We start from the raw sequence: 24,000 nt of genomic DNA, 5'->3' as shown, positions 1-24,000 counted from the left end.
TTTTTACACACCTTCTTGACTGATACCTTCCCCCCATAAATTACTTAATTTTGTTTCGATGTTCAATGCAGTATTGTGCAGCATTAGATGTAGTAAACCATTGCACGAAATTTTGAAGAGTTTGCAGAGGTAAAAGTCCGTAGCGTATACTTTCCATATGGTCGATTTTAGTTGCCACTAGAAATTTCAAAAAATTACATTCAAATGAATAAAATTCATGAAGTAAGACACTTCAATATTGTTTTTGAATAAAGAAAATATTAAGCACCGAACAAGGTTTGAACGCAGAACCTTTCGGTTAGCAGCCATACATGTTAACGATTACGCTAAGGCAGCTCGTCATTCAATGCATCTCCCGGAGGATGTTTTTAATATCACGCAAAATACCGACAAACACTGTTGGTATGACTATGAATTACTCACGTTTCATCGAAGTACAATTGGAAATAAACAATTACCGCTGTTCTTTATTGTGAAAAGGCGGTTAGTGAGAACGATACAAACACCTTTCCTTGCTATGGCCTGAATTAGGAGGTTTAATTAATTAATGGAATATGAAGCGATTGGCATAAAGAATGCTTTTTCCAAACTTTCTATAAAAGAAAGTCTGCTATCAAGACATTGCTTTTGTTCAATTACTGTATTTATGACTGAACGTTTCTAAAACTGAAGACACTCGTCCGTGCTCTGCACTGCAATCGAGCTCTGGCAATGTCGTTCTCTGTTCATTGGCTGACTGCGTTTTGTGACGTCAGATGCGCAGAACAAACCTAAACTCGGCCGCCATCATAAATGACACGCACTTTAGCTAATAACATTCACGAAGCCAGAAATTAAATAAAAGACCTACAGAATACAGCACAAAAAGTAGGACTCGAGATATAATTTGAAAAGACTGAGATAATGGTAACAGAGGCACTAGTAATCAACAGCATAACAGTAAATAACATGAAAATAAAAATAGTGAAACAGTTTAAATATCTAGGAGAAATTATAACATACATGGCAAGAGTGAATTAATAAAATGATAAAAACTCAAAAATTAACGTGGTCTTTATACAATAAACAATGCATATCAATCAAAACTAAATTGGAACATAACAAGATGGTGGTTCAACCAGAGGTGACATGCGGAATGAAACTCTTTTGAAACTCACTAAAAAAATAAAAAAATAGACTCGACAAAATCCTAAAAAGTAGAGAGAAGTATAGCTAGAACATGCATAAATAAGAAATATCAAAAAGATTAATAATTGGAAGTAGTGCCAAATGGAATGGTGTACAGCAAACTAGAACCCATTACACATATTGTGTGGAAGAAAAGGATTTTTTTTTTTTTTTTTTTCTTCACATAATTAGGACAGAACAAAACAGATGACCAAGAAAATTTATAGAGAAAATTTAGAACATGACGTAACAAGTAGGATGGATAAGAAAAATCAAAGTGCTAGAACTAACTCTGTATGATTTGCAAAATAAAACAGAAAATTTAAAGTAACTGAAAGACATAAGAATAGGGTTCAAACCAGAAATAGACAAATGATAGAATAAAAAGGGCACTTAAATATGAGTAATGTTGAAAAAAGATCATAACCAATGAGTAGCTACTGGGCAATTAGGAAAGAAAACATATTGTAGATGATGACCAGAAAATGCTTAACTGAAGTGGTCTAATGAGGCTGTAGAAGAAAAAGAAGAAGAAGAAGAAACAGAGAAAGCTCGTGTAAGTTTTCTTTCTGAATAAAATCTTTGACATGAGGGATGCATTACAGTGACATTGAATTTCATTTTTAATTGGTGTGATGCTAATAGTTTATGAAATAACAGAATTTTTTACAATTTTAGAGTAATTTCCAGAAGTTTACAAGCAAATGCAACCGTATGAACCTTGTATGGGCCTCTAATGTGTTTTTCTCAGTTTCAGCAATGACAGCATAAATGTTTTGTTTTCGGACCAGAAGTTGGTGGCTTAAACTTGGATATGAAAAATCAGTTTCCAAGTAACAAAATATTATTGCCAGCCTCAATCTCTGTAGAAATTGCATTACATATAACTTTATCTTGCCTCGAGAATTTACATATTTAACTTTCTGAAGCAAAACACAGAAATCTTACAACGGCAAAAGCATTAAAAGAACATGTGTGTGCTGTGCTGTATTGCATATGCATTAATCGCATGCATTCGGTAAATTTTGTCTTGTGGGCCTTTGTTACCATGCATTCTGCACTGGAACATGAGAAAAGAGGTATCATGTGGACATACCTTATCTTGAAAAATTAGTTCACATTACGTAAAATTGATGATAATCTCAGGTCTGAGTATATCAACACTATACAGTATTTCTTTCATTTTGATGTAATGGTGTATAAAAATCACTGCCAGTTTTCTTTAATGAATCATTTTGTACCCAGAGAGAAATGGCTTGCTTTTGTTGCCATGTCTTGAAGGTATCTTTAACTAATAAATTTCCCCTAAATGAGAAATATTGTGTGCTCTTTCAGTACAAAATTTAATAAACCACTCATATCGTATCAGTTATTGCTCATAAGGAAACATATCTATGTTAAAAATTTTAATTTGGTTGAAATTTTACTGTTGAAGTTATTTTAGATATAGAATCTTTCTTTTAAGATACTGGGGATTGAGATTTCAGTTTATGTGATGAATATTAATAAATTGCTATATCGTTTGTTGTGTACATTTTTAATGCCTTTTCTACCCAAAGTACTCTGTAATGCTGCAGGTTTTTCCCCTTCTGACTTACTGCTCTTACCATATGTCCCAAGGTAACCATATTAATTTAATCCTAGATGGCACTGCAGTTGGTAAAAAAAGCGTATAACTTTTGCTTAAAATTACTATCCAGTGCCCAGCTAAGTAGTACTTTAATGAATGAAAATGATGTGAACTAATTTTTTTAAAATAGGATCCACCTTTTTAAATGCATATAATGATTACATATAAAAAAATCAATCCATAAAAACAAAGTTTTATAGTACTGCACATTCTGTAAATAGTTCACAGTTGGAATTAGCTTTATCTGAAATACACCATATGGAGGTAGCCCAAGCGGATTACGCACATTGTGAGGCCTCGATGAAGGATTATTGTTTGTAGTGTCTGTTGTGTTGTTAGATACTTTGTTTTCTGTTGCTGTATTAATTGTGCAGTGGACGAGGTAGCAGACTGTCCAGTTGTTATCATTGTACCAGGCTGACGGCTGTTTGTGGAATATATGTAGCAGGCAGTACAAGAACAGCCATAAAACAAGGCACACTACAGAAAACTGCTGCTGTATTTGGTAGAATACTGAGAGAGGCTGTGTAGAAAAGAAAATAGGGTTGTTTGTTGCAGCCTGCTTCGAAATGTGGAATAAGTACTCGAGACTCTGGAATGAATTTCCCGTTGACAAAAGCCTAAGACTAACAGCATGTATGGTTGTAATTGTTTTCCTGAAATTTACATCTTTTTTTCCTTTTTTTTAAGAAATGGTGAGACCATATTTATCTGAAATTCAAAATTGTTAGGTGATATCCAAGTGAAATTACAGAAACTAAAGCTGTCTTCCATATTCAGTTCCTATATGTAGCAAGTTTTTTCCTACCAGCTATTCTACAGTATGTTTTCACTCATCCAAGACAACAACTGTATGTGCAAATCCATTTCATGCAACAACAACTAATCTAATATTATTAACCACTATAAACTACTAAACAAACTTACCATCAAAATAATATTGTAGTTTTGTAACCAAATAAGAAATTCTTTGATAAACACAACCTTATTCTGTAAAACTACAAAACACTGAGAGATGCTTGACAATGACGTCTTTCATTTTGTTTGCGTGAACCTTGAAGTATTAATATTGCAGCAGCACGTATAATAGTTTCCTCATCTCTAGACATGACATGGCAGACAATACGAAAACAATACAACAAATAGCATTGCAGACTATGCGAATACACTAAGAAATGTGTACTGTCACTCTGGACAGAAACAAAGTTGGAAACAGATGTGAAATACTGTAGAAAATAATGTGTCCAGTGGCATTGTGGATGCAACTTCACACAACTTTTTACGGTGATGGCGTCACTAGTGAGCTTTCGACTATCGACTTTTGCAAGCAATTGTGAACGACCCCTGTGTGAAATGTGTGCATTTCGATTATTCATTCCTGTGTGACGTACCTGCGCAGTAAGCCTTTTAAAAGAAATGTTGCATTGGAAGAATCATATCACAGATATGTCACACTTACCATTAAATGTCAATTAAAGCATCAGTGATGAACGCTTCAAGAGACTTTATGATAACTAATGCACGATACAAAACTTGGATGAGTAAGCTGTTGCGTAATGGATAAGGTTAGCTCAGTTAGAAGTTATAGGTTCGCAACTTGCTGCACACTTTTTTTTTTCCCCAATTAAGCATTGTTGTGGTTGTAATACAATACATTCTGCAATATTTCATGTTGTTAAACATTTCTGTCTGGTTAGAGAACGAAGGACGAAATAAAAATTTGCCTATTTATTTCCAAATGTGTGGTGATTTTCAAGTGCATGGTAAGGCAGCAATCTAAGAAGACAGCTTACATTCATGTGAGTGAAACAAGCAGCAATAAAATTCATATTGTTCCTTGTCACAAATACCTCACAGTTTATTTCCCAATATGTGGCAATTTCTGAGTGTGTGATTAGGCAGGAACCTCAGAGGACAGCTTAAATTACTGCAAGTGAAACAATGAACAATAACATTCATATTCTTCCTTGTCACAAATGTTTCACCAATTGCGCAGCCACAAACATGTCCTCCTAAAGAGTTCTTGCTACAACTGAGGCTCTCCTGTCACTAACACATCCGTAAACATCAACTTTACATAATACCGATAGACAAATAACTTCTTCTTGCAGGGGTGTGTGAAGAGACTAGTTTATGAGCACCAGTCAGTACTCACATGGACCTCATTTCTAGGATTGTCATCGCAGCTGTGGAAATAGTAAACAAAGCTCATGGGATCCTTGACAGTTGATGGTGCATCATAGTACACCTTGCTGTGATCGTGTTGCTCAACATTTTGAACAATACCTGTACTGGAACAGATCCGCATTTGTACTGTACACTGACAGAACAGATTGAACACACTGTGGCACAGGATATGGAGTGGGATGCATGAGTGGCGGAAGGAAGGCAGTGAAATAAATCTAAATCCACATTTACGTCATTACACTGCAATTCACAGTTAAGTGCCTGGCAGAGGGTTCATTGAGCAACCTTCAAGCTATTTCTCTACTGTTCCAATCTCTAATAGTTTGAGGGAAAAATGAGCACTGAAATCTTTCTGATTTCTCTTATTTTATTATGGTGATAATTTCTCACTATGTATGTGGATGCCAACAAAATATTTTCACGATTGGAGGAGAAAGTCGGTGATTAAAATTTCACGAGATTATCCTGCCGCAACACAAAATGCCTTTATTATAATGTTGCCACCCAAATTCATTTATTGTGTCTGTGGCACTATCTCCAGCATTTTGCAATAATACAAAATGATCTGCCCTTCTTTGAACATTTACATTGTCCTCCATCTGTCCCACATCACACAGTGTTACTCCAGAACAGGGCAAACAAGCACTGTGTAAGCAGTCTCTTTGGTTAATTAAATGAAACTTAATATATATTCTCAGTGATGGAATACAGAAACCCCTGGAGCAGAGGTAAATATTGATTGTCAGTCTAGGAATTTGGTCAAAAATAATAAAGGAATGGTGAAGAAGATAGCTGATGTTTCATGTGGATGTGGCTAGTGGTCTGTCCTGGTGAGCAGATCCAGTGGCAGACAGCAAGAGCCACCTGTCCTGGCTGAAGTATGGAGTGAGAGAGTGGACACCGAGACGGCAAAACAGCTGCACCCCCATCCAAGACCCCCCCCCCCTCTCCCTCGGTGACCACTCGTGTGAATTCCCGATTGATTAACTCGATGGTGTAAGCAAGCCAACACATTCAGCAGAGGGCTTTGTCAGAGGCTTGTACTGGAATGAGCTGCTACTGTCCTGATAGGCTGGGTTGTCATGTAGGCACTGCAAGAACTCACATTGGTGGATTGTTTGAAAAAGCATGGGAGAAAAATTTCAGAATCAAATTCTATTATGAACTCTTAAGATATTCTTTGACTGGCTGGTACCCTCTACATCCTCCCACTTCCACAACTGTTTACAAAAAGGACACCAGACACTTATTCAGAAGGTCGGTTGCCCAGGTAATGGACCTACAGGCCATGGAAGGCCTCTGTACGATCTTTTTTTTTGTAGTGTTGTTAAGGGGAAAATTGCGTATGGTTATATTGTCAAAGACTTGTGACACAAATTTTCTTCTTAAGTGGGATAGTTCTAACATGGAATAATCTTTCCATGTATGTTGATAGCAAAAAAGATATAAATCTAGTGGTTGTTAACACTGAAAATAACCATGAATTGCAAATAATTTAAAAGTTTATACTTAACACAAAGTCGAAATTCACTGCTTCTTCTTCAGTACACATTATTTCTTCCATTAATAAAATTCGTAATTGTGTGCTTATTGTGCTATCACATGTAACCTAAGATAGGTATTTTCAATGGGGCAATCGTTGTATACCTGATACGTTAGTTATACCTGTTGGGTAAGATAGAAACAATTTGATTCTATCCTTAATTTTTAAGTAAAGGTGAACATTCTCTGCACATACATGGAGTGTATAATTTGAATACCATAACAATAAAACGTCATTTTGTAAATAAAATAAGTAGATCCTATCTTAAGAAAAGGTGTGGTAGCATACTGTAATGCCTCCAGACATTAGGCTATAAAATTAAGTAGGGGATTACAAAATAGATACTGATCCTGAACAAAAGAAAAGTTTGTTCCCAGTGGCAGAACTTTAGGAAGGGCACTAATGGTGCAGTGCCTCAAAATTATGAATGTAAAGATGAGATAGCAAAACTGGTACTGCCAGAAGGCTTTAGCCAGAACTGCCCTTTCTCAGCAGTAGCAGAAGAAATATAGGACAGCCTCAGTAACTCAGCAGAATGTAAGAAATAGACAGGAGTGGCCAAGGCCAATGTCTGCCAAAATCGACAGAACGATCTATGGCAATCTCACTGCTTCAGTAGCATAAGAAACTGTGCTGTTGAAAGATTGTCAAAATCACTCTCTAGTTTATGGAGAGAGAGAGAGAGAGAGAGAGAGAGAGAGAGAGAGAGGGGGGGGGGGGGCAAAGGTAAACATATAAACAGACCTGTACACATGGAGAGATATATGAACAACAGTATTTTTTATAACCATACAAATGGTCGAAAGATCATGTGATTATTGAAATTGGTCCAACAATTCAAAATCATGAATTTGTGTGAGCACACTGAAGACTGCATCATGAGGTGATATACTGACAAAATACAGGAGTTATTTATAAGATTAGGGGACGAAAAGGTTACTCAACATAACCACAAGTTTCTAACATTAAAGTTCTCAGACCCAAATGCATTTTGAAAACCTCTTGTATAGCGAACAATCCAGAGGTTTTTCACCCAGACATTACAGTGAGATCTAGCTACAGCTTCTACACAATTACAGTAAAAGGCTGGACATCATATAGAGGGAGATAGTGTACCTACTCACTTTAAATCACCTTGTAGGATAACAGTCCTTCCAAACATGTCATATTGGAATACTTAGGAATTCATCTGAAGAGATAAACAATTAAGTCTTACATCAAGATCAAAGTTACACTGTAGCTTGAACTTGAGTCTGGCATTGGAAACATGCCAATAAAGTCAAATATTAGCGAAAATCTCAAGGTATAAATTTGTATCATGTTTATTGTATACCAGCCAGATATACCAAGTGTAGAAATAACAAGTCTGCCAAGAAATTTGTTGTGTATTATCAAGGAATATGACAATACACATAGAAAGATGAAGTAATGATATGTGGGAAAAATACCATGTTAGTATTCCTTAAAAGTACAAAACTCGTACAACTAAACAGTGGTGCACCATCAAAGTAAATGCATTTAAAACACGCATACAAAATTTTAGTAGTATTGGTCCCTAAGCATTAAGTAAATAGATGGAGACACACTCTTTTGACTTTCCAAGTAACAAGTAATATACAGCGATATGCAAAAATTAATTTTCAGTCAAAAATTAGGTAATGCACACACGCTGAATTGCTTGATACAGGAAAAGTGTCATCATATTCTGATCTTAGAAATACAATTTTTAGGAATTGAACAAGAGGTACTTGTTTCTGCTAGGCCATTTATAATGTGCATTATATGCATGTAAAAAGTTTATTTATAATTTATTGTCATTCTACTTTTCATTATAGTGGAGTAAATAATATTGGCACACGAACTAGTGCTCAGGATATGTAATGGCAGCAGATCTGATAAATTCTTCAAACTGCCCACCTTCTCTAGCATCATACCTCCACAAAACATTCAGGTATACCTTAAATCTCACTTAAACTTGCGTAGAAATCTGAACACCGATTCTTGGAACCTTTAGCCTGCATCTGACCATCCCTCATCTCAGTACGACTCTGTCAAGTCCCTTTAGCAGCAAAAGAGCACATGAAAAATTCTGATTAATCTAAGGAAAGAGGATTTGAAAATATTCTAGTACAAACTTATTATACTTCAGTGCACTACAGACAAGACCTGGTTTCAAACAATAATTTCGATATGTGCTACTAATATGACAGTACACCAAAAGTTTAATATCTCACCACAATGCATTAAATCATTAAATATTAGGCCTGAAATCCACTGGCACAAAATGTAGATCATATACACGTGTAGTCTATTAAATAGCCCTCAAACTCTCTTAAAGAGTTTAACACAAAGCAGTTCTATGAAGTCATGTCCCTCAACATGTCTCCATCAGATTTTACAGTTAGCACAAGAGCAGTAAAAGTATATGTAGTTGATTATAAGTCACTAAAGCAATACAAAATTAAAATAAAAGATATGTAAAAGCTTCTCAGTAGTGTATGCTCGAAGTACAGTAGTTACATGTCAGTAATGCATACCGAACCAGGTAGTACAGTGCTTAGCACACTGGACTTGCATTCGAGATGATGTCAGTTCAGATCCATGTCTGAACATTCTGATTTAGGTTTTCCATGATTCCCCTAAATCACTTAAGGCAAATGCCAGAATGCTTCCTTTGAAAGGGCACAACCAATATCCTTCTTCGTCCTTCCTTAATCCAAGTTTGTCAACAGGACATTGAACACTAATTGTCCTTCTTCCCTTCAGTGATTCAGAACCCACACAAATGAAATTCAAGATTAGCATTCACAAAATTATTTGAGATGGTTGCAATCTGTGTGTAATAGATTTATTATATAGTTCTTTAAGTTTAATGTTTTATATGGTAAATAAATAGCAAGTTACCAATGGTTGAAAATTGATTATAGGGGAAAGGAAAAAAATACACAAAGTTTTCTGTAAGATTTTGAAAGGATACATTCAGAACATGGCTTAGCCCAGCACAAGCACACATGCAGCATTTTTACAAATGTCAGACGACAGGAAACAGTCACGTGGGTGGTGTGGTGTGGAAGTGGTAAGTGTCGAGAAATGTAATGGCAGCACTGCAAAACTAGTGGGGAGGAGATACTTTTTGCAATACAAGACGTAGGTTTCACCAAAGGGGTAAGGAGAGGAGGGATAGACTGTTAGAGGTGTGGGTGGACAGGGGTGGAGAGGGGAGAATGTGCAGTCACTGGGGAAAGAGAGGAGGTAAGGCCTTCTGGGGTGACAGAGGCATGATGGTGAAGAGAAGAGGAAAAAAGAGGGGGGGGGGGGGGGGCAGTGTGTCCAGAATTCGCAGATACATGTGTGCCCGCCAAAACGACACCGTAAAAAGCGTGTGCTTTGTTGAACAGCTGGAGATATCTTATCAGTTACATAACATCAGCTGCACATAAGACAGAGTAAGGCACTGTTATTTAACAGAAGCCCAACCATCAGTGTTAACTTGTAGAGGCATATTTGAGACTTGAATGGCTTTTAGTTGAAATGGAATAATCAGTACAGTAAAATTTCGTCTTTGTAAATCAGGTAGAAAGTAGTGGCTCAAACGAGCAAAACAAACAATCAGAAAGTTTCAACTTGAAACAACAGGTTATAGAAATAAGGTGACATATTTCATCTCTGTTTTAAGATTTTTATGTTGGTTTAGTGCATCTGTGTGGTGAATTTCAGCAAATAAAAGGTTCCAAAACTATTGGCTGCCAACCTTGGTAATTTAACGTTTGCACAGAAACCACAACAATGTCATGTCAATACAAAGAACATTTTGATGTGGATGGGATGCAGTAACTTAGACTTTAGATGAAATTACACTGGTTAAAACAAGCAGGTAGACACAAAGTGCTTACTAATCTCATCGAACACTGGGCAGGAAAATTTTATGAAGAAATGCAGAAGGAAAACAGTCATTTCAGTGGACATAAAAAATTAAAAATGTGCACAATTATTTTTAACTCTTATGAATGATGCCATGAAAGAAAGGAACAGAAATAAATGCTTCCAATGCTCATCTGCAGAGCGATGCAACATTAGTTGCAAAGAATGAATTCAGTTTGGGGTATAATGTTCCATTGAAAAGAAAGAGTGAACAGAATGGACACTGCAAAGAGAGGGGTGGACTTGGCAACGAAGCTTAACACTCACAACATAAAGTTGTAAGAGGAGACTTGATACATTCTTTCATCACCTTAGCACAACAAATGAGTGATGCCTAAAAACCTACTGTCACATATTTGGGATCTAGTCATTCAAAAGCAAGTTTGATTCTGTCCCACAGAGCTCATTAATATCTGTAACCACTGAAGAGTCAATAAAGGTCATGAGTGATTATAGCAGCTTAAAATCTATAGACAATGTAAGAGCCACCATAGTAGATATACACATGGAAAATCCTTCTCACAAAGTTAAAACAAAATTAACTATGAAACAACCACTGGACAGAGAAAGAGTATCTCAGTTTCAAATCTTATCTGTTCATAACTCACCATCAATCCTACCACTATATCGTGAAACGTGCGTTGAAAGCCAACAGCAGATGATACAGGTGGACTTTGCAATAGTTAATTAATCAATCATATTCTCAGTTACTTTATATCGTGCCATATTATTATCCCCAGTATTCATCTTACCATATTTCTCATAACAATACTTTGTTAACTTCATATGCCATGGCTTCCTTTTATCACGTAACACTCAACAAACCTTCACTGCTCCCTGTGCTAACAGCCAAAAGTAACCCAAAATGACAAGTTGTATTAAGCATCTAGAATGAAGTGGTATAGTCTATTACAACATTGGCACTTCGTCTCATCCTCACATCTTGCAGGGTGACAGTGCATCAATCAATCTGTAGCCTCTTGAAAACAAAATATCACCATGTGCAAATTTGTCCAGTTTACAAAGCGAGAAAAAGACAGCAACCAAAACATAAAAGGTGGAGGGGAAGAATCCGCTCTGTTATTTCATAGTGGTCCCTATCATGTATACGATAGGGGCAGGACTGTGAAATAACTTTAAACAGTTTTAGAATACAAGAAAGAAATAATGTAATCATTACTTACAGAGAAAAAACAGAAAGAAAAAAAGGAATCTGAGACAGAGAAGGTAGAAGGGAAAGGATTTAATCCTTTGCTCCCAAAATCTGATAGGTCACACAGTGTTCTAGTGGCTTCAGCAACACAGGTGCTAGCCTAAGGTCACATAATCCCTTTTGTAATTAGATTGACACAATGGAAATTGAGAAACTTAATGGCTTTAGGTTTTCCTTTCTGAGTCTAGATGCCGGTATAGCATCTGCTCCTGGCCCTAAAACAAAAACTCACTCACACCAAGGCTTAAGGTTTAGGCACATACAATTTTGACTGTAACATAGATGCAGTTTAGTGGGGAGAGGAAGGGGGGAACATGACCCTTAAGCCCTCACAGCTGTTCATGGGGCGGGAAGGGGGGGGGGGGGGGAGGACCTATGCTCAGAAACAGCCCACAGAAACAGTGCCTGATAGGAAAAATGAAATACAAGAGAAAAGATTGTGACATGAAAGCGAAACAGAAGAAAATGTCACAATCACCAACTCTGTGGTCACTAAGCCATGTCTTGCGAGCTGCAGGGTCCTGGAGATCATCATCAAAAATATCATCTAAAAAGTACCCATAGTTAATATGCACAAAATATGAAGGCAACTGACCACTATAAATCAAATGGGACATATCGTCGTGTGACAAAGTGCTGCTAATAGACCATTACGTAATATATAAAAGCTGTCTCTCTAAAAACATTAAATTTACTAAGGCTAAATAAATGAAAATTCTCATATCCAGTCTAGAGTCATAATTTAATTAAGTTAACAATGTGTTTCCATTTTAAATTGAATGAGCATGTGAGAACTGTGGTAAGGAACACAAATGGTCAACTTCAGTTTATTGGGATAATTTTAAGAAAGAGTGGTTCACCTGTAAAGGAGATTGAATATAGGATGCTGGCATGACCTCGTTTTGAGTACTGCTAGAGTGTTTGGGATCCACACTAGATTGGGTTGAAGGAAGACATCAAAACAATTCAGTGGTGGGCCGCTAAATTTGTTACCGGTAGGTTTGAATAACATGTAAGTGTTACCGAAGAGCTTTGGGAACTTAACTGGTAATCCCTGGAGGGAAGGTGATGTCCTTTTCGAGACACACTGTTGAGAAAATTTAGAAAACTCGCATTTGAAGCTGACTGCCACATGTGTAGACAGCTGGGTGGCAGGCATGTGGCACCCAAATGTGTGTGGCACAGACTCAGTGGCAGCTGCCGCCTACATGGTGGCAAGGAAGAGATGTCCCTGATACTGAGGCCAGGACTCTCAGGCCCAGGATGTGGGCTGATTCAGTGGATACATACCTGTTAAACCGTGGGGTGCCGAGTGTCTTGGGCTGCAACGTCCCTGGCGAGGGTGGGACATATGGCTACAGCAGGTTACTGGTGCAGCCCAGGCGAAGGCAGCACAGTATTGGTGACAGGTGGACCACAGTGTGAGGTTTGTGGCATCGAACGGGCCACATGACTGAGCAGCAGTAAGCAAGTAAGTGATGGCATGGACAGCTTGGCCAGCAGACTGGGCAGGCATCGAGGTAGTGAGGCTGACAGGTCCAACTGCGTGACAGTGTGTGGGATGGCACAAGTGAGCCCAGCAGCTTGTTTGACAGGAGCAGCAGGCAGGAAGCCAGAGGGCTGTGCCAGTGGCAACGTATAGTTAACAGGGCAGTGCTACTTGCCAGCACTGTCGTCGGATGATCTGTGCCAGCTTATACAGCTCACTCGTGTGGTCTGCCTTCCCAGGCAGGTGCTGGCGAGCATGCTGCACAAGTGCAGAAGGCATGTGGCAGGACGGTATACCTCACTGCAGCGAGTGGCGCAGTTGGGCTCTGCCCTGAGCACTGTAGAGGAATGTGCAGATGTGGTGTGTCCCAGACCACACGGTAAGATGCTACACGGATTCCAGACAGTGACTGTGGCAACTCTTGTTAACTGGCCACACGGTCTCGAAAGTGAGCTGACGATTTTGTGGTCACCCTACGGACTGAACTGTGTATTAGATGCTGTTTCTGAAGCCAACTTGTATGGGGTGCGAAGTGGGATGAGTGAATATCGGAAGGGAGGCAGCAGAATAAATGAGTTAATTAATGAAAACTTAGAATATATTATCAATTACAGAATACAGAAAGGGCACCTCCTGAGGCTGGAGTTAGAAATGGACTACCAGTATAAGAGTTTGGTCAAAAATAATAAAGGAATAGGGAATTAGAAGGATGATGCTTAACATTTGTGTGGCTGGTGGCAGTTCTGGGACAGCAGGGCCAGGGATGGATGGCAGAAGCCAACTGTATACAGCTCATTCATGTGGTCTACCTTCTGAGGCAGGCGCTGGTGAGTAGATTGGGTATGTCAGCACATTCAGCAGAGGGCTGAAAGTGTACATTGTCAGCAGCTTTTACCAGAACTAATTACTTCTGTCCTGAAGGATACACAGGGGGTCACGTATGCATTGCAAGAACTGACACTGGTATATTGATTGAAAAGTATATGAGAAAAGTTTCAGAATAGAATTTTTTATGAACTCGTAAGATGTTCCTTGACACAGTGGCCCCCCTGCACAATGTGATTGAAGTGTGCAGTGTCCTCTGAGAGTTGTTTTATTACCCAATAGTTTTTGTTGTACATTTTAGGGAGTGCATATTACTAGCTTTTTCACCATTTTAAATGTGTTTTCAGACAAAGAAAGCTAACGGGACTAATAAAATGAATATATCTGTGTAACGAACCATCAAAGACCACCAGTACCTTATTTCAAAATACTCAGAGAATTTCCTCGAACAACCTCCAAATTTTTGTCAGTGAAGTTTAGGATCACCCTCTGTAGTAGGGCAATGAAAAAAATAGTGAGAGAAAAGTTACTGAATTTTATCAAACTATTGTTATATACAATAAAAATGGGGCTCCTATTTAAAAAAAAAAGGATGATCTTGTTTTTACTAATAGAAACTGAAGTTACTGGTATTGGATGTCAGCTTTATCCTATATAAAATTATGATGATGTGGTGTATGATGTCATACTATGCACAGAGTGTAAGAGAACAAAGCTTTCGTAAAACTTTCAAAGGGGGCATAAGGTAACAATTGATTGGAATTGTGTTAAGGAATATAGTAGAAAACGAATGGTTAGCTTTGAGAGACGAAATAATGAAGGCACCATAGGATCAAATAGGTAAAAAGACAAGACCTAGCAGAAATCCTTATATAACACAGGGATATTGAATTTAACTGATAACAGGAGGAAATCATCCATATGTATTACTTACTCCTCGGCTCTACAGCCCTTAAAGGGCCTTGGTGTGCATCACAATATCCTGCCATTCTATCTGATCCATGGCTTTCCATCTCCATCCTCTGACACACAGCTTTTTCATGTCTTCTTCAACTCCAATCATCCATCTCTTTCTGGGGCGTCCCCTCCACCGTCTGCCTACAGCCTTGCCATCAAAAATCCTCTTACATGCTCCGTCTTCTTCCATTCTGTCCATGTGCCCCGCCCACCGCAGTCTTCTTATTTTAATGGTAGTTACAATGTCAGGTTCTTCAAAAAGGTGTCGTAATTCCGCATTCGTACAAATGCGCCAAGCTTCTTGATCATATACTGGGTCATATATTTTATGTAGCACCTTTCTCTCCCATATGCTAATGATCCTTTCCTTATTTACAGTCATGGTCCATGTTTCAGCACCATACGTAACAACTGGTCTTATAACTGTTTTGTAAATGAGGACTTTGGATTTTCGTGATAGAAGCGAACTTCTAACCATGGGAAATACGGCAAAGCAGCATCTGTTACCTGCTACTATTCTAGCTTTCACCTCATTACCAGTGTCATTTGTCTCAGTGATTGTCGACCCAAGGTACTTGGAAGTGTCTCACTCTTTCAAACTCCCTGTCAGCTATCCTGAGATTTGGTAGGTTTTGTTGGTTGGTCTTTGCCATAGACTTGGTCTTTTCAACATTGACTGTCAGGCCAAGTTCCCTTGCACCTTTCTCCAGTTGTTGATAGGCCTCACCTAGCACAGCAGTGTTTCGTGCGAGTAATGCCACATCGTCAGCGTAGGTTAGGTACTGTAGTGAACGATTTAAGAAGGTTCCTCCTTTATTTAACTCTATCTGACTTATGACTTTTTCTAGGCAAAGGTTGAATAGCGATGAGGAGATATTGTCACTCTGTCTAAGTCCCTTCTTCACTTCCACTTCTCTGGTGATTTCGCCCAGTATTTTTACTTTACAGTTGGTTTCGTTGAGGGTCATCATAGAAAGTTTAATGAGCTTCTTAGGTATTCCAGCCTCTTCCATTACATTCTGCAATGTCACTCTTGAGATGCTATCATAGGCTTGTTTAAAGTTGATATAAATCTGGTGTATGTTAATTTGATGTTCGTAACATTTTTCAAGTAGTATGCGCAATGTGAATATCTGGTCAGTTGTTGACCTATTTCTTACAAAACCACTCTGATAGTCTCCAACTCTCTCTTCCACATATGGAGTAAGCCTGCTGGTTAGAATCTTGGAGAAAACTTTATATGTAGTATTTAGTAGGGAGATTCCTCAATAGTTCTGCCAGTTTAATTTATCTCCTTTTTTATGTATGGGGCACATTATAGCTGTTTTCCACTCCTTTGGCATGCTCTCCTCTTGCCAGATATTCAGTATTATTTTATGAATTGTTTTCCACAGAGTTTCCCCACCATATTTGAGAAGTTCAGCAAGGATCTAATCTTCTCCAGGCACCTTATTGTTTTTTAAGGTGTTAATGGCTTGCATCGCTTCCCCCAGTGTAGGTTCTGGTGTTGAAATCTCTGGTCCATAGTAAGTTAGTTCCACCAGTTTTCTTGTTCCAACCCTTCTACTTCTGGGTTCAGTAACTCTTGGAAGTATTTTGCTCACCTGCCAAGTATTTTATTACTCTCCCGTATCAAATCCCCTTCTTTGTTCCTACACACATTTGTTCTGGTTTGGAACCCGGTCTTTCCTTCTTTAATCTTTTGGTACATTTCACGACTTTGCTTCTCTTCTCCTAGCTGTTCAATTTCTTTCAGTTTTTTTCTTTTCTACTGCTCTTTTCTTCTGTCTGCAGAGCCTCTTCGCTACATGGCACTTTTCATTATATTCATTCAGATTTGCTTGAGTTCTTCTCTGCAATAATTTCATTTGTGCTATATTACATTCCTCAATTCTTCTCATACATTCTTCGTCAAACCAATCTTCCTTCCCTTGAGCCCATTCATGTCATAAAACCTCTCCAGCTGCCTCGAGGATTGCAGCCTTACATCATTTCCACATTACTTCTATATGTTCGTTTTATGTCTCAGTCTCATTCCCCTCTTCTATTATCATCTAATATGTTCTCTGTATTTCTTCTAACTTCAGTTTCTTAATGTCAAACCTCTTTTGTTTGTGGCCTTTTTGTTTACTCAATAGTGAGAGCCTTTGTCTATATTTAATTCTCACTAGATGGTGGTCTGAATTGCAGTCAGCTCCACGTTGGCTCCTAACATCCATTATGTCCGATCCATGTCTCCGATCAATCAATATATGGTCTATCTGATTTCTGGTTTGTCCATCTGGCGAAATCCATGTTTCTTTGTGTATTTTTTTGTGTGGGAAACATGTACTGCTGACAGTCATGTTTTTGCTTATAGCAAAATCTACAGCCCCAAGTCCATTGTTGTTTGATATTTCATGGAGGCTATGTCTTCCTATGGTTGGCTGAAAGGCCTCTTCTTTTCCTATTTCTACATTTAGGTCTCCTATTAATATCTTGACATAATGTTTGGGAGCCTGATCATACAGTTGTTCTTTGCTATAAAACTTGTCCTTCTGTCGTTCATCTGTCTCCTCTGTGGGTGCATGTACATTTATCATTGTAATGTTGAAAAAATTTCCCCTTAATCTTAATATGGACATCCATTCATTGATTGGTTGGAAGCACATCACCACATGTTTCAGTTCTTTAGCGACCACAAAACCTGTTCCAAAGGTATTCATCCTCCCGCCACTATAGAAGATAGTGAAATTTCCTACGTCCATTATGTAATTCCCCTTCCACCTAATTTGGTGGAGAGCCAATATTTTTATACTGTAGTTGTTTACTTGCGTTTGCAGCTGATGTAGGGCTCCAAATTGGTATAGACTCCGCACACTCCATGTTCCTATGCACATATCTCTTATCCTTTTTTTGTTTGCGAGGGTCATCATCAAAATATCTGTCTGGTTTATTCCTTTGCTAGCATTCGCAACAATTATTGTTTTACAGGGGGAGATTGTTAATCCTCTGCCCAACCATTTGGGGGGTTGCCTCTTACAGCTCGCAGGGAGCTGGCTCCATGTTCAGGGGAGCATCCTTAGCCTTTGTAGATCCCTGTACTAACTGCAACGCAGCAGATGATTTGTATCGGGTTTACTCCCTTAGGGAGACTGGCTTCACTGCGCCTCGAGAGCCCTCCCTGCCCTATGTTGTAGGATGTTAAGAATGATAAGGGAAAGGGATAGGCTTAGGATAGGATTGGACAGGAGATAGGTCGTTGTGGGACACACTTCGTCTGACTCCTCCCCGTTGGCCTGTCCGGCATCGGTGGCCCTGCTGGTAGCTACGCTACCCCGGGCATAGCCCTCTGGATCCAGAGCACCCAAACATCCTCGCCCGCACGGGTAGTGCTATATTAAGGTGGTGTCCCCTGAGGAGGATCCATACACATCCAAATGTATTACCAAAACAAATATGAGAATTTTTGTTTTTCTTACAGTATCTTTATTTATTCATCAATCTCAACTTCATACACATGTTCTAGTGCTTTTTCCAGTCTTGGAATCACTTCTGGAACTCATTTTTCATTATGGTGACAAAACGGCACCCTTTCATGGTTCTCTTCAGCCTCAAGATTAGAAAGAAGTTGCAGAGGGCCATACAGTGGTTGAGACAGCGTAACAGTTTTATTTTTTGACAAAAAATCATGAACAAGCATTGAGTTGTGATGCAATTTCCACAAGTGGTTTTCTCACAATTCTGGTCATTTTCTTTTGATTGCTGTACACAAGTGCTGTCGAACTTCCAGGTTTTATTCCTAATTGACTGTACGACCATACGACATGAAGTCATGATGCACTATCTAATCAAAGAAAATAATGAGAAGAACCTTCATGTGTGCTTGAACTTGTCAAATTTTTTGTGGTCTTGGCTCCTCAGGCAATTTCTTTCTGGATTATTGGGCCTTGGTTTTGACGTTTCAGGTGTATTGTCACATGTTATAACCACCTTTAGAATGTCTGGATTGTTGTTGATTTTATTCAGAAATTCCCGAGTCATGTCTGCGCAGTGTCATTTTTGGTCAGAATTCAACAAGTTCGGAACACATTTCACGCGCAAAATATTTAAAAAATTGCTTGGCATGAGCCAAAGAATATGGTGACATCATCAGCAACCTCTCTTATAGTGATTCAGTGATTTTCCAGAACCATTTTCTTTGCTCCTTCCACATTGTCATCAGTAATTGATTTGCTTAGGTTTCTAGGGCAGTCATCGTCTTCTTCAACATCTTTTAGACCCCATTTGAAATGTCTATACCACTTTCAAACTCTGGTCTTACTCGTAATAGATTCACCAAAAGCCACAGTCATTTCAAATGTAATGCTGCACTTCATTCTGTTCTTCAAGCCAAGTTTAATGCAAATTCTTTGATCTGTCTTTTTGTGAGTAAAAATTTACTGAGCACTCGAAAACATGTATAACCTTGTCAGCTGTCAATAATAAGCTCTAAACATTCAAAACAGCTCACAGCTGAAAGTGCAAACATACATCAGGAACATGTTTACCAACTAGATAAAAAGATAGTTTTGAAAATTGGCTGTGTAAAGCCCGCAAAATTTAAAAAAAAAAATTCTGTTACTTTTTTATCACACCTCATAAGTACAGTATGTATGTATGTTCCACACCTTCTTCTAAACCACTTGACTGATTTCAACCAAACTTGGTACATGTATCACTTACTGTCTGGAAATTATCACTGTGGGAGTAAGAACTGCCTACCTATCAAAGGGATGAGAAATCAGAGTAGCCCATCGGATGCAAATACCCATAGTTTAGTCATCCAGTATTCAAGAACGAGAGCACTTAGAGACTTGCAAATAACGTTACACATAATTTCAAACCTTCACAAAACTTTTTCTCACTTATGACCCCCCACAAACTGATGAAAGGAAACAAGTTTATCATTTACTACATTTTCGCTGTTCATGCATTAAAACTGCAGTGTGAAACATGATAGTTTAATTTATTACTTCTTCATGTCTATCTCTGTTCACAATACATTTCACAGACAATTGTCACGTATACCACTGGATGTATCTGCAAAATTATATTTGTGTACAGCACATAGTTCAGGAGATTCAACGTCATAAACGTTGAGCTGGCTGAAAACGAAACTGCAGGGCAAAATTTGCTAGAGATACAGATGAAATGTGTATACAAATATGTGTGAAATACATTAAATATAAGTGTAATATATTTGACATGAATATACATGGGCAAAGCCATGGGTAAAAGGATCATTCTAAACCTTTGGAATGATTTCAACCAAATTTGATACACACATTAGCTACAGTCTGGAAAGAAATACTATGGGGTAGAAACCACCAGCATCCTATTGGGAGTGAGTGTGATATTGTGGAAGGAGGAGGAGATATACGGACAGTGAGGAGGAAGGAAGAAATGGACACACATAGGAGAGAGGAGGAGATGGACAGACAAAGGGGAGGTTGAAATGGGCCATTATTTGTCTGCCATATATATTATGTTCTTCTTATAAACATGTCCCATGATGTACTATGTGCTGATCTTACTATTGCTTTTGCTTCATTTCTTTTCCAGTGGCATTGCTCTTTATCTACTAATGATTTCTTCTGTAAGTATTCATTGTATGCTATCTGTTTATCGTTAATGACTTTTTGTATCGCTTGATTCCATATTTTAAACCTCTTCTGATTGGCCCTATCTTTTTCACATAGCACTTCTCTTGCTATTTGCTTTATAAAATTTTTATATTACATCGTTCTTTGTTCACGTCTTTAGTAGTTGGAATTTCATTGAACAGTTGTGATACTACAGGTATCCGGCATAAAACACAGAGAGTGAAAGGTTACTTATAGTGTGTTCAAAACTGGATGGCAGTCATAAGAGTCAGAGGACATGAATGTAAAGCAGTAGTTGAGAAGGGAGTGAGGCAGGGTTGTAGCTTATCCCCATTGTTATTCAAATTATACATTGACCAAGCAGTAAAGGAAACCAAAGACAAATTTGGAGAAGGAATCAAAGTTCTGGGAGAAGAAATTAAAACTGTAAGGTTCGCCGATGAGTCTGTAATTCTGTTGGATACAGCAAAGCAATTAGATGAGGAGGTAATGGAATAGATAGTTTCTTGAAAGGAGGATATAAGATGAACATCAACCAAAGCAACTAAGAGTAATGGAATGTAGTCAGATGATTCAGAAGCTGTTGTTGGAATTAGATTAGAAACTGAGACACTAAAAGTAGGAAATGAATTTTGCTTTTTGGGTGGTAAAATAAGTGATCATAACTGAAGTGTAGACAATATAAAACGTAAACTGGTAATGACAAGCAAAGCGTTTTTGAATAAAAGAAATTTGTTAACATCAAATATAAATTTAAGTGTTAGAAAGTCCTTTCTGAAGGTATTTCTCTGGAATGCAACCTCCAACAGATGTGAAGTATGGATTATGAGCAGTTCAGAAATGAGGAGAATAGAAGATTTTGAAATAACATGCCAGGTTAGCCGAGAACGCTAATGTGGTGCTTCCTGTACTACTCGGGTAGGTGCACCGGCCCCAGATCGAATCTGCCCGGCAGATTACTGTCGTCGGTTGGTGTGCCGACCAGCCTGGATGTGGTTTTTAGGCAGTTTTCCACATCCTGCTAGGTGAATACCAGGCTGGTCCCCACGTTCCGCCTCAGTTCCACGACTTGCAGACATCTGAACATGTTCACACTATTCCATTAATTACACTCGACGCAGACAGCAAGGGTACACTAATTCCGTCCCGGGGAGCACGGGGTGGCGGCAGGAAGGGCATCCGGCCACCACTTTCCACTAACCTTGTCAAATCCGTTCCTAACAATGCCAACCCTGCATCAGCACGGGACATGGCACCAGTGAAAGAAAGAAAGAAAGAAAGAAAGAAGGTTTTGAAATGTGGTGCTACAGAAGAATGCTGAAAATTAGGTAGGTAGATCACCTAACTAATGAAGAGATACTAAATAGAATTGGGGAGAAAATAAATTTGTGACATATCTTGATTAAAAGAAGGGATTGGTTGATAGGACACATTCTGAGTCACCAAGGAATCATCAATTTAGTATTGGATGGAAGGGGTGGGTGGGTGGGGGGGGGGGGGGCTATAGAGGGAGAGCAAGAGTTGATTACAGTAAGCTGGTTGAAATGGACGTAGGTTGCAGTAGTTATTTGGAGATGATGAGGCTTACACGAGATAGAATAATGTGGGAAACTGTATCAAACCAGTCTTCGGACTGAGGAAAACAACAACAATATTTCTTTTACATATGTATTAGTTTTTGGAATAGAGGTTGTGGTGACCAGCCGATCTTTTGTGTAGCTTAGTTCTACATTAGGTTGGAAGGTGACAGTGGTTGTGAGTTGGCAAAGCCAAGTAATGTGAATATGAACTCTTTGGTGTGGCGCTTTACTCATCTGTGGTCTGGTCCAAGGTGTAAGTTGGTTGATAGGTTACGATTTGGTTGAGAATTAGTGAGGGTGTATCAAATGTTTCAGTTGATCCCCATCTTGGTAAAATGAACTTGGTTACCTTGTGACACCATTTGAATGGCATTTTTGTTGGTTGTGTGTTCTTAAAGACATACTTTCAAAGGAAACAGAAAAAAATACCCCTAACTAAACTGTGTATCACAAAAAGTCTCCCTTTCTTTCTTCAAATTACTACTGCTATTTTTATGTCACAATGCATACAATCATGATGTGATTAAAATAGAATTCGGCAGGTTGAATTAACTTCCCTGCCTAGTAGTTTTTAGTTCAACAAGTCATCTTAATAGCAATCTTTGCACAATTTTGCAAATTAAGTATATTTTCTCTTACTTAATAGTTTCCTGTCTAAATTCCAGGGACAATAAGATTCATGTTTGGACCCTTAATGAAGATGATCAGTTTGTTGAGACTAGTGTCTCACCATTAGAAGGACATCAGTACAGTGTTTACAAAGTCAACTTTTCTCCAAGAGGTGACAAATTGGCTTCATGTTCTCTGGATGGTGCAGTAATCATCTGGAATATAGAGGTAAAGGGTTTTATTCACTGGAGATTTAAAGTAATTTGCTTAACAGACATTAAAATTTACGTTGTTTTTAAAATCTCATCATAGATCTAGCTTTATAAAATGTGGTGTAAAATCTGGAGTGAAGAGGAAGCAAAGCTAGGTTATAAACATTCATATAACTGATTTTATTCATGTGTTAGTGAGCATAAAGCAAACTAAAAGCTAGCAGCCACAACGACAATAAAATATTGTTATTCTGTGTCCTGGGTTGAGGGGCGGGTACAACACTTGAACGAGATTGTGTAATATAAGAAATTTACTTGCATTATTGACAGTTAATTAAAGATTTTTTCAATTCATAGCCACAGCACTCAACAATTTTTTAAAAAGTGATACCGAATTTATGTAGTATATTGCAAAAAAAGTAACTTTCAGTATTTTGTGGCTTACACTACTAATTCTGTTGGATTGTGCAACAAAAAGGTTTCATACTGATGCCAGCAGATGTGACCTTAGAGCTGTCATTCAGATTTCTGGATGATAGATAAAGTGAGGACATAGAAAAAAAAGAGATAGTTATAAGAGAATCAATTTCTGTTATGTGTTTTTTTCACAGATTACATCCCTAACTTGTAATGATCTTCATTGTGTTTGTTGAATGCCATTTGCTTTATGAGTTAACTACACTGTGGAATTCATATGGACATGTTGAAAGTTCAAGGACATATTCCAAGACTATGGAATTATAATAATATGCAACAATGCTAGAAAATATCAGGACACACACTGCATTCACAGAAATCAAGTAGAAATGAACGTTGGTCATTCTGATTATTTATCTCACTTCTCTAACTGATATTTGTGAAGAACAGAAGGGAAACCCTGGATTGGAACTTTTATAAATAGTTCAGTGTGCTGGAGGAGAGAGTGGTTCAAAGGTAACAGACTACAGATCCAAAGGTCTCAGGTTTGATGCCTGGTCAGTCAGATTTTTACCTGCCTTTGTTCGTGTGAAACTGTTGGTCCCCCTTTAACTGGTGGGTGAGTG

The 24,000-nt window shown here is 38.2% G+C and overlaps 1 protein-coding gene across 1 annotated transcript in view; it reads left to right on the top strand.

Annotated features, from left to right (window-relative positions):
• The window catches only part of LOC124556798 (WD repeat, SAM and U-box domain-containing protein 1-like), a 221,486-nt gene that overhangs the window by 115,007 nt on the left and 82,479 nt on the right, over positions 1–24,000 (top strand). Inside the window, exon 10 of the mRNA XM_047130813.1 lies at positions 22,802–22,973. Within this exon, the coding sequence (XP_046986769.1) occupies positions 22,802–22,973 (172 nt within the window). The remainder of the gene's footprint in view (positions 1–22,801; positions 22,974–24,000) is intronic.

Source organism: Schistocerca americana, chromosome X (genome assembly GCF_021461395.2).
Source record: "Schistocerca americana isolate TAMUIC-IGC-003095 chromosome X, iqSchAmer2.1, whole genome shotgun sequence".
NCBI lineage: Eukaryota > Metazoa > Arthropoda > Insecta > Orthoptera > Acrididae > Schistocerca > Schistocerca americana.
This window is presented reverse-complemented; position numbering and strand designations above follow the sequence as displayed.